Below are 14,393 nucleotides of genomic sequence, written 5' to 3'. Positions count from 1 at the left end.
TCTTTCCTGGGCTCGTAGATGCCACCCTCTCCCTGCGTCTCTTCATCTTTCCTCTGTGCCTGTCTGTCTCTGTGTCCAAATTTTCGTTTTTGATAAAGACAACGATCATTTGGATTAGGTCCCACCCTGATGACCTCATGTTAACTTGATTACCTCTTAAGACCCTACGTCCAAATAGTCACATTCTGAGGTGCTAGGGATTAGGACTTCAACATACGAATTTCGAGGGACACAGATCAACCCATTACACTTGCCATCCTGACTTCCTGACCAACATCCAGCCCCTGCACTTCAACCTGTCACCCTGCATCTGCCCACCATGCCATGTGTGAGGTAGAGACCGTCGCTGTCCTGAGCTCGTGTGGGCTGCAAGGGCCTATTGCCAGAGCAGAGAGCCACACGCAGCCCCGGTCACTCAGCCCCTCGCTGCCTCAGCACCTAGAGTGTGGGCTCTTCCCTCAGTCTGAGCGGGGCCGTCCGGGCCTCTCTGAATTTCCTTTTCTCACTCCTTCGTTATCAGCGATTGGATCTGGTTTATCCATCTGTGAAAGGAATTGCATGTAACGACAAGCAGGGGATCTCTCTTCTCATGATGAGAGAAGGTGACTGGATACAAATTGTCACCCAAAAGTTGTGTTGACACATACTGGGGGAGAGGGGCACAGTATCATCTGTGTCACCTTCTCGGGGAAGGATGCCAAGAGGGCCTGTAGGCAGACACCCGTCTTCCTCCTCTGTCTCCCCTCACCTTACCTCCTCTCTCGCTCCGTGGCGAGGTAGAGCTACTTAGCTTCACATAACAGCACAGAGTCTGGGGTGGGGAAAATGACATGCGATTAATGAAGCAAACGCAGCTGGTATAGCAGTGACATCTAAATTGTTCCTTTGGTCCCGTTATTTTCTGTAAGAAATTCTCCCTCTCCCCACCCCCACCCTCTTTTCCCTTTAAATCGTGTGCATAAAATACGCTAATAACAATCTTCGGTGTCTGTACATGAGTGACAGCTGAAATAAGAAAAAGACTAATCGTACCTCCTGCAGCCCTGTCACATGGAGATTAAATGAGTCTCTCTCCCCCCTCCCCGCTCACCACCTCTCTCCCCTGTTCTCTCCTCTCTCTCCTGGTCTCTTCTCAATGAGAATCATGGGCATTTGAATAATAATATTATAGACGCCATCAGGGTGACAGTGGGGAAAAAATCAGCTCAAACCCATGATTATTCCTTCAATCTAATAATTATTTAAATACCAGATAACTCCTTTCATTCTAATTGAGGCCTTTCAGCTGCCGGCATTCCCCGGGGCCTTCGCGTTCGCCCTCTTGCTCACCTTGTGCTTCCAACGTGCCTGGACTACCTCCGAGGTCGCTGTTAGACAGTGACGCTCGGGATGTTTGCATGTACAGCCGCGCAAATGACATTACGCGGGGTCCTTCAGGGTCATTCCACCCGCAGGGGACAAGCTGGGTCCTGCCATCACACATTTAGACATTTTATCCTCATAGACTTTAATTCATAGAAATGTCTCACGGAGCCTTCTGAGGTCATTGGGACCCGTCCCCTGCCTCTGGGTAAACTTCTTCCTAGACAGCTGTCGGGAAAATTCACTGTCAGAAAAGCCCATAATCCCCAGCAGTCCTCTCTAGATTGGACATCACCCCCCTAACATCTAACTTTAATCCCTTGTGCTGCAGTTTCTAACTCTTTGGGAAGAAGAGGCTTCCTGTGATTAGACTCCATCTGACCTGTCTGGGAGGCCCTCCGTAACCCAGAGGGATATGGCATCGGATATTATAGCCCCCGATAATAGTCCCCGACCTGAGTCACAACACAGGTGCCATTCCCGTGTGCGAAGACTGCCGGGGCCTGCCTGGGCGTCGAGTACATCAGAAGCAGTCATTCTCCCCAGCGCAGAAGGAAGCCATTCTGAGAGCACTTCTTTCCCCCAGCTCTGCCTCTTAATCTCACGCCTCCTTGAGTCTGGCCTGGGCACCACCTGCCTGTCCAGGCCCAGAGCCAGGCTCAGTTCTGCCCGTTATGGGGACACCTCCATCAAAGGCACCTTCTTTTCCCAAACAGGGCAGCCTCAAGGCAGACTGTACTGATTCCCAGGACCCTTTCACCTACACAAGGAGACACAAGGAGCACTAGATGTTTTGCAGAGCTCTGATTGCTGCCTGTCCCTGATTCGTTTTGGGTCACTTGGGACAATTCATTTCCTTTCCATAGGTTTCGGTTTCTTCATCTACAAATAAGTCATGGATTGGCATAATCGTATAATCTCCTCCAGCATGGGTCCCAAATTGCTGCTTTAAAGGTGCTATTAAATAGGAAGAAGCTGAGGGTGGGGTGGAGATGGCCTTCCCTCTGCCGTGGGAGAGGGAGAAGGTGGGCGAATTCTGAGGGCGGCTGCTCACTCCTCGGACTTCACAGCCCTCGTTGCCGTGCTTACTCTTTCTGTCACCTTCTGGCTCCTCGGGAGCCTGGCTGCGTGAGCCACCTAGTAGGTGCAGTCATAATAATTGGTACCCTCTATCGTGGTTGCTATAAAAAATATCACAGCCAGTATGGTGCTGGTAATAGTGCTGGCGATGACCGTATAGGTGGTGGTGATGGAGGTGGTGACGGTTACTACAGGTGGAGATAGTGCTGACGGCGGAGCTACAGATGGGACCACAGGTGTGAGATCTACTATCATGAACTTTGACTCAATTTGGCAAAATCATATGCCAACTCTAATTCCTCTTCCTACCAGCTCCTTTTGCAATAAGGGAGGTGAAGTGAAAGCACAGAGGCATGTGCGCCCAGAGCTCCTGAAAAAGGCAACAGAGTGGGTCGGCAGGGTGGAGAGAATCCCGCACTGAGCCAGACTGGAAATGCCTGAATGTCATTTCCTCTCTGCTGTGCCACTGACGCCTGCAGCAGCTGATCGGGAAGGTATTGCGTGCCTGCACTGCTGTCACCAACACCCGCCTCCTGAATCCTGATCAGGGAGATGGTGTCGTCAGGCCCTCCAAATAAAGTATTTAGTGACACCCGCTTCCCAAAGAGGCAAGCGTGGCCTCGGCTTGGCATCAGGAGTGCTCGGAATAAGTTGTTCCAGGAGACTCTATGGATAGGGTGTCCTGGTTGGAGACTTGGGGTGGGGTGGGGAGAGGGAGATCGGTAGGAGAACAAAGACTAGGCAAGTTTTGGCTCTTGAGAACGCGTGTGACAAAGTGATTTCACAAACTGAACAGATAGAGGAGAAGTGATAGAAAGAAAGAGCCATCAGAAAGAGGAAACTGCTAACGTGGATATTAGCAAAAAATTGGGGTTAGGAGGAACTGCCAGGTACAGAAAGTCATAGGCATATGTTCACTGGCTTCTACCAAACTGAAGATGGACAATTCATTCCAAGGCAGATCATGGAATGGATCGAGGTAAAGAGCCAGAAATATTGACAAATAAATTACTACTAATAAAGATTAATGTATGGCAAACACTTAAAACGGGCTGGGCATTATTCTAAGTGCTTTATAAGTATTAACTGACTTCATCATAATAATCTTATGAGGCAGATGTTAGTACTAATCCCATTTTATGTAGATAGTGAGATAGTATCACAGAATGGCTAAGGAATTGACCAAGTTTACACAGCTATCGGCTCTGTTTGAATCCAAGCATGTAAGTTCAGAGTTCATGCGTTTATCCATTGCATCACACAGCTTCTCATCAGAGGTACAAAGGTGGGTGCCTGTCCCCCTTTTTCTGAACTTGAATAGGAAACTTGATCCTTGCTAACTAGGCCTGCTTTAGAGCAGCTACCTGGTTATATCAGCCTTGGCATGAAAGGATGGGGGCCCTAAGATGGGGCATGAGCGTTCTCTGCCACCCCTGCACTGCAGGAAACCAGGCCACCTCTTGACTGCAGTCCACCAGTGCCTGTTGCTCCTAGATGAGCAACCCCTGAGCCCCATGAGATGAATCTGCTTGGCGGGTCTCCAGGAGCAGTCTGATCCCAGAAGAGATAAACTGGTTGAGGAGTGAAAGGGAAACAGCGGTCTGTTGAGAATTCCTGGCCTAACCAATTTTACCAGATAGAATGGAAGGACCTCAGCTGCCATCTCAGTCACAGACTCTAGGCGATGCTAGATCAGTCTACAGCCATAAAACTCATGGATGACACAGGCAGGATTTGAATCCAGGGTTCCCGCGTCCCCCGCTCTTCCTCCTGCTCCAAGACTTCATACCAGGCCAATTTTCCCAGTTCAACTCTCAGGATTGTACACCTCTACCAGCCTCCCTGAAGGCTGCAGAGAGGATATGTTGAGACTTGTGCAATAGTATAATAGGGAAGATAACCTCAGATCTATTCTCTTTTCTTTGACACATGCTTTCCAGATTGAACCCCTTCACTGGGTCAGGGCTGGGGGTCAAAGGTCAGAGCCGGGGGTCAAAGGTCTACCCCCAGTTTTCATTCCCATGGAAAGGAAGAATATGAGCAAAAAGGAAAGTCGGGAGCTCTGACAGGATTCCTGAAGAGCAGCCTTCTGGGGAGGCTTCAGTGAAAATAGTATCTAGCAGAAGTTGAGCATTCACTGTGTGCCAGCCACCAGGGTAAGAGATTTCTCTGCATTATCTCATTTACTCTCAGGACAACTGAGAAGTAGTTACTGTTACTGTAATTATCCCCATTCTGTCAGAAAGGGAGGTGAGACTTGACTTGCCCAAGGTCCTAAATTTGTTCCCAAATCTGCCTAACAACAGAAGCCACTCACTATTCAAACTGTGTCTCTGGGCAGTGTTGGGCAGAGAAAGTGAGATGCTTGGTCTTAATCTCACACCCTGTCCTTCGATGCTATCTCTGCTGTCACAGGCTAAACACGTATGTGCATGTATGTTGTGGAGAAGGCGGAAGTATACTGCCCACAAACTCGGTGCCAGAATATCTCAGAGAGCACTTTCTAAAAGGCAAAACTAAGTGCGGTGTGGTGACCATTATAATCTTCCTCAGGGCTCCTGGTAGAACATACTGCCCTCCACCTGAGGCCAAAGCAGCTTTCCAACTCAGAGACAGGGCCATGGCCTCTTGCAGTTCCCTGTCCAGCTGGGGAATGTGAGGATTCTGTTATTTCCTTTACACAACTCCTCTTGAGGAATTCACGTCCTGCTACCGGCCCCAGGACATAGCTAAAAATAAACTCTGGTTTTCAAACCAAAAGCTCTGTCTGTCGGAAGGCTTTGCCGGTGTGCGCGTGGGGCCGGAAGGGCTGTGTCGGAGTCCCCTGAGGTCAGCCGGGGCCTCACGATGCTGTTGCCTTCCTCTTTCCAAGGAAGCCTGGGGCCTCGTGAGTCACTCCAGAAATCCCAGTGGAGCCTGGTTGGAGGAGTCAAGTGGGGCCTGCCTCTGGCACCATGGTGGCTGTCAGACCCAGGACACAGAGTTGAGGTGGAGGACGGAGCGTTTCTAAAGACACAAAACAGTGCAATTCCCAAGGTGGCATCCATTCTTACTCTAACCCAGTCCAGCCAGACTGGGGAGGGGAGGGAGAGGTAGGACTCTCCTAAGCTGCCTTGGAGCCAGTTCTCCATCCTTGGCCTGGGTGTGTCCACTGCTGCCGCCTCACCGCCCAGAGCTGTCTGGACTTGTCTGAGAAGGGTGCTGGGCAATCCGTCCAGCGAGGAGGAGAGATTTCTCTGTTACACGGGCCGCTGCCTCCTTCTGCTGCCGCCTCTGAACCAGTCACCTCCCCCCCACCCCGCCCAGGAGTCTCTAAAAGCTCTCAGCAGGAGCCCCACTTTGCCCCTCTGGACAGCTTCCTTGGAAAACAGAAAAAACTTTAGGGCCTGGGGGTCTAAAAGGAGGGGAAGGAGCAAATGAGTCAGGACAAGAGCCTGACTAGGCTCCCACAGGGCGGGCTGAGGCTGGGGTTGACTTTATAGACCCTTAAACAGTCACGAGGCCTCAGCAGTACCGGAACAAGACTGACCCTTGACTTGCCCCCCTTTGCTCTGCCCCGTATTTTCCAAACCCAGAACTCTTGCCCAGGTGTCTGAAGGTGGACTCAGAAGGCCAGTACCGCTTCACGAGGCCGGCTCTTCCTGCGCCCCGCTGGCAGAGAAGCAGAAGTTGAAGCAATGTCTCCAGGACCTGGCAGCCCGCCCACTGGGAGGCAGTGGCTGGCACCCTCCTGTCCCAAACAGGAGTGTGTGTGTGTCGGGGGGGTGTCTGCCCAACTCCTTGGGGGCGTCCACACTTCTGATGGCCCATTTGGAGATCCTAGGGCTGTTGGCCGCAGTGCGTTTCACTTTTCTAACAGATTTTAACCACTAACATCAGGGATTCTTCTTTCTGGAGAGGCGGGGCTGAGGGGAGGCGAGGAGCACTGTTATTCGGGAGAAGCCCTTCCCTATGGGGACAGAGCATGGAACCACTGCCGTGCGAGGGGCTGGAAGTCTGAAATAAGAAGGAGTTTTATTTGCAACATCCGACTCTGGGAGCAGTTGGCCAGGAGGACCCCGGAGAGGATCTTCCTAATGAGCATTTTAAAAATGGGAGGTTTCCACTCGGCTGGGGAGGGCAGATGTGACACCTGGGTAGGGGAGACTGGCCCTGGTCCCGACACCGGGTCTGCGGGCTGAGTGAACTTAAACAGCCTTTTAACCCCTCTGAGAGATAAAAACGATGTCTTAAGAGCACAGAAATAGAGATGCTTTGTAAAGTTAAAGAAAGGATTTTACAGTGTAAAGGCTGGAGACCAAAATAGATAATAGGATTCCCCGAACAACTCGAAGAGGGAGAAAGTATGTCAAAAATAGAAAAACTAGAATACAGAAGGAAGAGACTCGCAGAGCTAGCCAGGGCTGGGACCCTGGGTCCAGCAGTCCCATTCACTCCTCTCAGGACTTATTTTCCATCTGACCCCCCCGCCTTGTGTTTTCCAGAACCATGTGAGGGCCAACCCAGGAAGGTGGCGTGGAGGAGCGCTCAGAGAATCAGTCTCCTCATCTTCGCCCCTCTCAGCATGGAACAGAGGAGGCCCTGGCCACGGGCCACAGAGGTTGACAGCTGGTCTGTGGTCCTGCTCTCAGTGGTCTGGGTGCTGCTGGCCCCCCCAGCAGCCGGCATGCCTCAGTTCAGCACCTTCCACTCTGAGAACCGGGACTGGACCTTCAACCACTTGACGGTCCACCGAGGGACAGGGGCAGTGTACGTGGGGGCCATCAACCGGGTGTATAAGCTGACGGGCAACCTGACCATCCAGGTGGCTCACAAGACGGGCCCAGAAGAGGACAACAAGTCTTGTTACCCGCCCCTCATCGTGCAGCCCTGCAGCGAGGTGCTCACCCTCACCAACAACGTCAACAAGCTGCTCATCATCGACTACCCTGAGAACCGCCTGCTGGCCTGCGGGAGCCTCTACCAGGGCGTCTGCAAACTGCTGCGGCTGGACGACCTCTTCATCCTGGTGGAGCCGTCCCACAAGAAGGAACACTACCTGTCCAGCGTCAACAAGACGGGGACAATGTACGGGGTGATCGTGCGCTCCGAGGGGCAGGACGGCAAGCTCTTTATCGGCACCGCCGTGGACGGAAAGCAGGATTACTTCCCGACGCTGTCCAGCAGGAAGCTGCCCCGGGACCCTGAGTCGTCGGCCATGCTCGACTATGAGCTACACAGTGATTTCGTCTCCTCCCTCATCAAGATCCCCTCCGACACCCTGGCCCTGGTCTCCCACTTTGACATCTTCTACATCTATGGTTTTGCCAGCGGAGGCTTCGTTTACTTCCTCACCGTCCAGCCTGAGACCCCTGAGGGTGTGGCCATCAACTCGGCTGGAGACCTCTTCTACACCTCGCGCATCGTGCGGCTCTGCAAGGACGACCCCAAGTTCCACTCGTACGTGTCCCTGCCCTTTGGTTGCACACGGGCTGGGGTGGAATACCGCCTCCTGCAGGCTGCTTACCTCGCCAAGCCCGGAGACTCCCTAGCCCAGGCCTTCAATATCAGCAGCCAGGATGACGTGCTCTTCGCCATCTTCTCCAAAGGGCAGAAGCAGTATCACCACCCGCCCGATGACTCTGCCCTCTGTGCCTTCCCCATCCGAGCCATCAACCTGCAGATCAAGGAGCGCCTGCAGTCCTGCTACCAGGGCGAGGGCAACCTGGAGCTCAACTGGCTGCTGGGGAAGGATGTCCAGTGCACCAAGGCGGTAAGGAGGCGCTGGCCTGGCTCCGCTCCTGATCCGGAGTTCGGGCTCCGACTGTCCTGCCCGTGCCCCATCACACACCTGCCCCCGAACCACCCAGGGCCTGAAATGTGAGAGGTTTCCAGGTTTAAAGTATCCAGTGATGGCCAGTAATACAGAGTCTGACGTGTGGCAGACACTCAGGACATGCGTGGTGATCCACTGAGTCATGCCAAACACAGTAGATCCTTGAATAATAGGGGATAGGGGCAAGAAAGAGAGAGAGGGACGGGGGATGGGAAGGGGTGGGGTGAAATAGCTGGCAATATAATATAATGGCTCAGAGTTTGGACTTTAGAAACAGAGACCACGGTTCAAATTTCACCTACGCTGTTTCCCGGCTTCAGAAGTAACTTAACCTCTGTATTTCTACATTACCATCTGAGAAATGGGAATCATAATGCCCACCTCGTGGGAGGACCGGATGAGATAGTATCTGGCATGACCAACGCCATGCCTGGCATGTTAGGTTTACCGTTATAAGTTAACTGTTATGCCATGTGACAAGTGCTAAGACAGATTTCTGTGCAAAGTGCTGTGGACTCTTGAATGTGCAGACTGGGGAAAAATCTGAGACCAAGGGGCCCACATGGCTGGTTTCTGAACACCCTAAATTGAGGGTGCCTGCTCTTGGGACCAAAAATTACTCCTTAAAGCGAGAAAACAGATCGTGCCTAGTCTATGCTTCTGGTTCCACCATCATTTGCTTGGTGTAATAGGACAGCGGTTAAGATGATAGACTTCGAAGTCCAGCAGATGTGTAGGTAAAAATCAGTTCTACCACTTAAAACTGTGTGACTTTAGACAAGTTTTGTACCTAGTTCGAGCCGTAGTGTTTTCATCTTTAAATAGAGATAATAGTACACTCTCTCTATGGTTATTATGAAGATCAAATAGAAAATGTGTATAAGACGCTTAGCATAATACCTGACATAATAAACATTCAATAAATGGCAGCTATAATTATTAATAATAATCATAATAATAAAGAACCAGTTATTTGCTGTTACTTCACTTTTGTAACATTAGAAATTTGACTAGATAATCTCCAGTTCTTTATGGCAATAAAATTTTATAACCTACGGCCCCAACAAATCAGGAGAAGTGGAGAAGTGAAAGGGTTAACTCCTTGCAGAGTTCTGCCTGGTTCCCATTGCCCAGAGGGGGCCTTGTCAGGAGGAAACTGCTGATTCCTGCCTGCTTCTGAGCCAGAGGGAAGAGGAAGCCTACACCCTTCTCTGGCTCCAGCCGCTTGCAGTGAGACAAACCCCGGCTAGTGACCAAAGAACAGCGAAAGCACTAGGAGAGAGGTGACACGTGGGACCAGGACCTCAGGGAAAAGAACACCTCACCATCGTTCCCCACTTTTACCCCTGCCCCCCAAATCACACCCTTTACAGCAGACAGAGCAGGAAGGCTGCAATAGGAGGGCCCCCTTATAATCTGAGGAGTCCCAGACCCAGGGACCCAGAAACATTTGGTGGCTTTAGAGAGGATTAAGGTTTGATGAGAGAAGCTGTGGTCCCAAGGCTTAATTTTAATATGCTCTCTGGACTAACAAGGAACTCTCAGATGAAGGATCTGAGCTCTTTCCTAGAAGAGGGAAGAGGAAGGGGACTATCATTCATCGAATAGCAGCTATGTAGTAAAGACTGTTCTGGGCAATTTAACTGATCTCACTTAATCCTCAGTATGACCCTATGAAGCAAGGATTATCATCCCCATTTGACAGATGGAAAAAACAAAAACTCATAAAGACTAAATTGCTTAAACCCACACAAAGGTTTTAATTTGGCTCAGCCCATATGACTTCTGAGTCCAAGTTCTTTCTGTCTAGTCATGCTTCTTTAAGGAAAGCCATACTTCAAGGTCTCATCATTTGAGCAAAATAAAAAGACCATCAGGTGTTTAGGAATATCTGACAATTTAGAGGAGAGAGAGAAGTGCCGGCCAGTTCTGGGAGCTTGGACTTAGAGCCAACAGTTTTCCTTACAGTCTAGATTCTAGTCAGGACAGATATAAAGAAATCCACAATCACCAGCGGATTTTTGCTTCTCATCATTTCTCGGAAGCTGGCTTGGGTTATGCCTGTGCCTATGCAGCCTTACCAGCCCCCAGAAGAAAGTGCAAAAGAAACTGAAGCCATGAAATCAAGGACTTTTCTAGCTGAAAGCAAGCTCGGTGATTACCTGATCCAATCCTTTCACTTTAAAGATGAGGAAACTGAGGCTCGGAGAAAGTACATGAGCCACCAAGGTCATGTGGCTGGATAGTCATAGAGACAGGACTACAATTTAGATCTCTCCTGAGTCTTACCCGCTGCCTAAGGTGTAGGGATGAGAAAGACAAGTAGAAAATGTAGAACGTGGTTGCTGATTCTCTGACCTGCCTTTCTAGAGAGCAAGAAATTTCCACATTAGCTTTAGGAATATGCTGGCGAATAGTAAATAACTGGCTCAATGCAGGCAGTAGTGGTGGTGGTGGGAGCCTTTCACAAGTATTTGCCAATTTCCATGGTGTAAACACGCCCAGCATAGCTGATTTCAAACCACCAATGTGATGTCACTGAATGCAGAGATGCACAGTCATCCCCCATGTGCTGGCCCCAGCATACTGCTGCTTCACTTTCTTCCTGAGAAGCTTATCCTTTCTGCTGGGTGGGCTTCCATCTTATCCAGACTTCAAGGTCATTCTTAACCTAAAAGTTAGTTCCCTTTGCTAAAAAAAATGTGCACACAGACACACACACACACAACTCTCACATACACACAAGGGTAGCACCATCATTTCTACCAATAGCAGGAGCATTAGTTCCCTACGAAAACCAAAGAATCACAAGATACGAGTCTCTGTTCCCATTGGAATGGACGGGAATTCCCTGGTTTAACAATTACATGCCTTAGCTTAATAAACCAGTTGTCGGTGAGTGATGCATCAGCCCGCCCTTCCCTGGCCAGGGTGAGAAGAGAGATTAAAGAGAACAGGTTGCAGAGTTCCCCCTGACGCTTTTCTTCCCATGACAGTCATTTCCTTCCTCATCTGGATGCTTTTTCAGACCCAGAAGGAACAGCTGCCATAGGACTCGGGGCTCTTTACTGGCTCAGAGTCTGCAGCCTTTGCCCACAAGATTCCATGTTGTTCTGCCAACTAGAGCATTCGGAGGACCCATCATGGCCCAGTAGAGGTACTGTGCAGAGACTGCAAGCCCTTAGGCGGCCTCTGTCCTCAGGAAGCATACGGTCGCATACAGCCTTTTTAACTTTTTTTAACTGAATGAGACCTCAGAAATAATTTAACATTTCGCTTTAACGGCCCCAAAGAGGATTACTCTTCCAAGTTTATACAACCACTTAGTGGTAGAACAGAGACTAGAACTCAGTTCTTCCTGCTTTCTGCCCAGCTACTTTTTTATTTGCTTAAGGCGATCTTTCGGAGGTGCCCCAGTCTCCTGAAAGATACTGTTTACACAAGCACATCACCACTCCCTTCAAAAGTCCGGTAATAGGAAGGATATCACCTCCAGAATTCTCTTTTATTTATATCTTCTTGAACATGGCTAAAGACCTATAACGCCAATAGTGGAAATCGTTGTACAAATTAACAAAACTCTCTTGCATGCATTATTTCATTTGCTCCTCGATAATTCACTACGAAAGGTGGGCAGGTAGTATGACACACGAAGAAACTAAGGTTTATGTAGGTTCAGTAACTTTTTCAAAGTATAAAGTTCTGTTTAATATTAGGATGACACTTTTCAATCTATCCCCAGTATAGGATGTGATGAATAGTTGACTGGTTTAAAATTCTTTATGCCCAAAGGGATGCCTTGCAGCCAAAGAAACAAACAAGAAATCCTCTCCAGGCTGGTGGAAATCCTGGGACATTGCTTCTAGACTGAATCTCCACTGTCTAAATAGAAAGATCCCCACAAAATGGCATGGTCCATAGGGACCATGAAAATGACCAGAAAATGCATTTAAGCCATCAGCTTTACAAATTACCCCTGGATCTCTTGGCAGAAAAGTGAAAGGGGTGACTGCAGGTGAGTGAGGAAGATTGCTGGTTCCTCTCCCTGGTTTCACTGTGGGATTCGTGGGCCAGCTGGTGAGAGGTTGTTTGCAGCAAGCGTAAGGACCCTGCATCCCATGTCTGTGCCTCTCTGAAGCCTGGTGTTCTAGGGCTGGCGTTTGGGGTGGGCTAGTGTAAAGTGACTGCCATGCCTCTGTGGCTATTCACCCCAATTCCCTCTCCTTCCCTCCAGCCGGTCCCTATCGATGACAACTTCTGTGGACTGGACATCAACCAGCCGCTCGGAGGCTCCACACCGGTGGAGGGCCTGACGCTGTACACCACCAGCCGGGACCGCATGACCTCAGTGGCCTCGTACGTTTACAACGGCTACAGTGTGGTTTTTGTGGGGACTAAGAGTGGCAAGCTGAAAAAGGTAAGAGTCTGTGAGTTCAGGTACCCAGTACCATTTGGCTTCTCAGCTGGGAGCCCCTTCTGGAAGACAACTGTTGGTGGAGATTTAATTATGGGCAACTCTTAATATTCTTGGTGAAAGGAGTTGGATAGGGGAGTAGATAGGGGTTAATTCTGTGGCTTATCTTCTGGCTTATCTGCTTCCTCCAGCCATTAGGGAGCATCTAGGGAATGCAAACATATTGCAATATTGCCCAGACTTTAAGGAATTAGGAAGGTGCGTCTGCCTAAGGGAGAAAAATACCTCACTCTTTATCTCCCAGTCGAGTAGAACTGATTTTTTGATTCTCTAAATTATGAATCACCAACATCACGAATTCCTCCCCACGGCCTGGAGAGTTGATTGTACCGGTCAATAGTCACTGTTGATGCCAAAGCATGTGGTTGAAGGAGATTGTGGGTCTCCATTCTCAGAACACAGGCAAGTGGCGGGGCTGCTTTCCAATGGCACGTGCTACCTGGGTAAGATGCCATTCTCCCGTCTTTCCTCTTCTGCAATCACAGGCTCTTCTCCACCCCTTCACCCCTACCCCCCAAGACCTGAACTGCCAGGAGGAAGTAGACTACTTGTCCTGTGCCTGCCTTGGGCACCTCTGCCAGCTGGAGGGCACAGGCTGTCTGGGGCGGGCAGTGTGGGCAGCCTCTTTGTGTGGCAGGCTGAAGCCAGGGGTTTGTACCTGCTTGCCTGGTGCTTACAGTGTGGAGACAGAGCACAGGTGGCTTCATCGTGTGGGATTACAGCAGGCCACGTTCTTTCCGCTCTCGGCTAATCCCCTTGCCCAAGCTTATCCTCCTGCCACCTTTCCCCAGTCCCTCCACCTGTGGATCGAGGCACAAGCAATACCTCAGCACACCTCACCCTCGATGATGACGTCACCCCTGTAGCTCTTTCCTCCTGATCCATTTAGAGCCTGGGAGAGATCTTGTTTGGGATGTGGAAGGCGGGTGTCAGGGAGGGAGCCCAGGGAAGAATTTCCGTGTTCTGCTTGTTCTGAGTTGCTGCCAGAGGAGGTGAGAAAAACTGGTCTGGGTTTCTGCGAAGGGGCCAAACCCTCCAGACATCTTCTGGTTCCCATAAGACCAACGCCCTTTAACTCTGTTCTCTGTAGAAAGTGTCTTTACCTGTTTCTGTCCTGTGTCCCCTACTTACTCTGATGGGGACTGTGGACCTTGGCTTGGCTTAGAGGCACAGGGAAGAGAGGATGAGTGTGGTTCCTGCATTTGTGTCCCCAAAGTGGGGGAGGAAAGGAACGGCCTTATGAAGTTCCACTAAGATCTAAAAGTGGCATATTCCACCAGGACAGAGTTCAACTCGGACCCTTGAGGCTCACTACTTCCCTGCTCAGCAGGCTTACCTGGGCAGACTCGCCTTATACAGGGGCATTGGCCCAAGGGGCCTATGGGAGTAGAAATCTAGCCTCAACTCTCCTTGTCAAGTCATGTGCCCAAAGTTGTAAACATCTGTATAGAAGGGCTTCTCTTACCAATCTGCCCCAAAAGACAACCTTTTTCTAAATTGCACAAAGGCTTTCTAGGGACCAGCAGTAGCCACAACTGTTCTCTGCATCATTCATGTAGCTCTGTCTCCTTTGTCCTCTTGAAAGTTTTATTAAAGGCAGGCATCATGCTTTATTCGTATTTATTTCCTTTGCCCTCCCTAATCCTTTCACTGTTTGGTCAC

At 50.0% G+C, this 14,393-nt stretch overlaps 1 protein-coding gene across 3 annotated transcripts in view; it reads left to right on the top strand.

Moving 5' to 3' along the window:
• Positions 1–14,393, top strand: part of PLXNA2 (plexin A2) — a 199,625-nt gene that overhangs the window by 17,400 nt on the left and 167,832 nt on the right. For all 3 annotated transcript variants that reach the window (XM_039870289.1, XM_039870291.1, XM_039870290.1), the window contains exons 2-3: positions 6,927–8,194; positions 12,492–12,674. In XM_039870289.1, the coding sequence (XP_039726223.1) occupies positions 6,927–8,194; positions 12,492–12,674 (1,451 nt within the window). The remainder of the gene's footprint in view (positions 1–6,926; positions 8,195–12,491; positions 12,675–14,393) is intronic.

Source organism: Pteropus medius, unplaced genomic scaffold (assembly GCF_902729225.1).
Source record: "Pteropus medius unplaced genomic scaffold, Ma_sr-lr_union100, whole genome shotgun sequence".
In the NCBI taxonomy this organism is placed as follows: domain Eukaryota; kingdom Metazoa; phylum Chordata; class Mammalia; order Chiroptera; family Pteropodidae; genus Pteropus; species Pteropus medius.
This window is presented reverse-complemented; position numbering and strand designations above follow the sequence as displayed.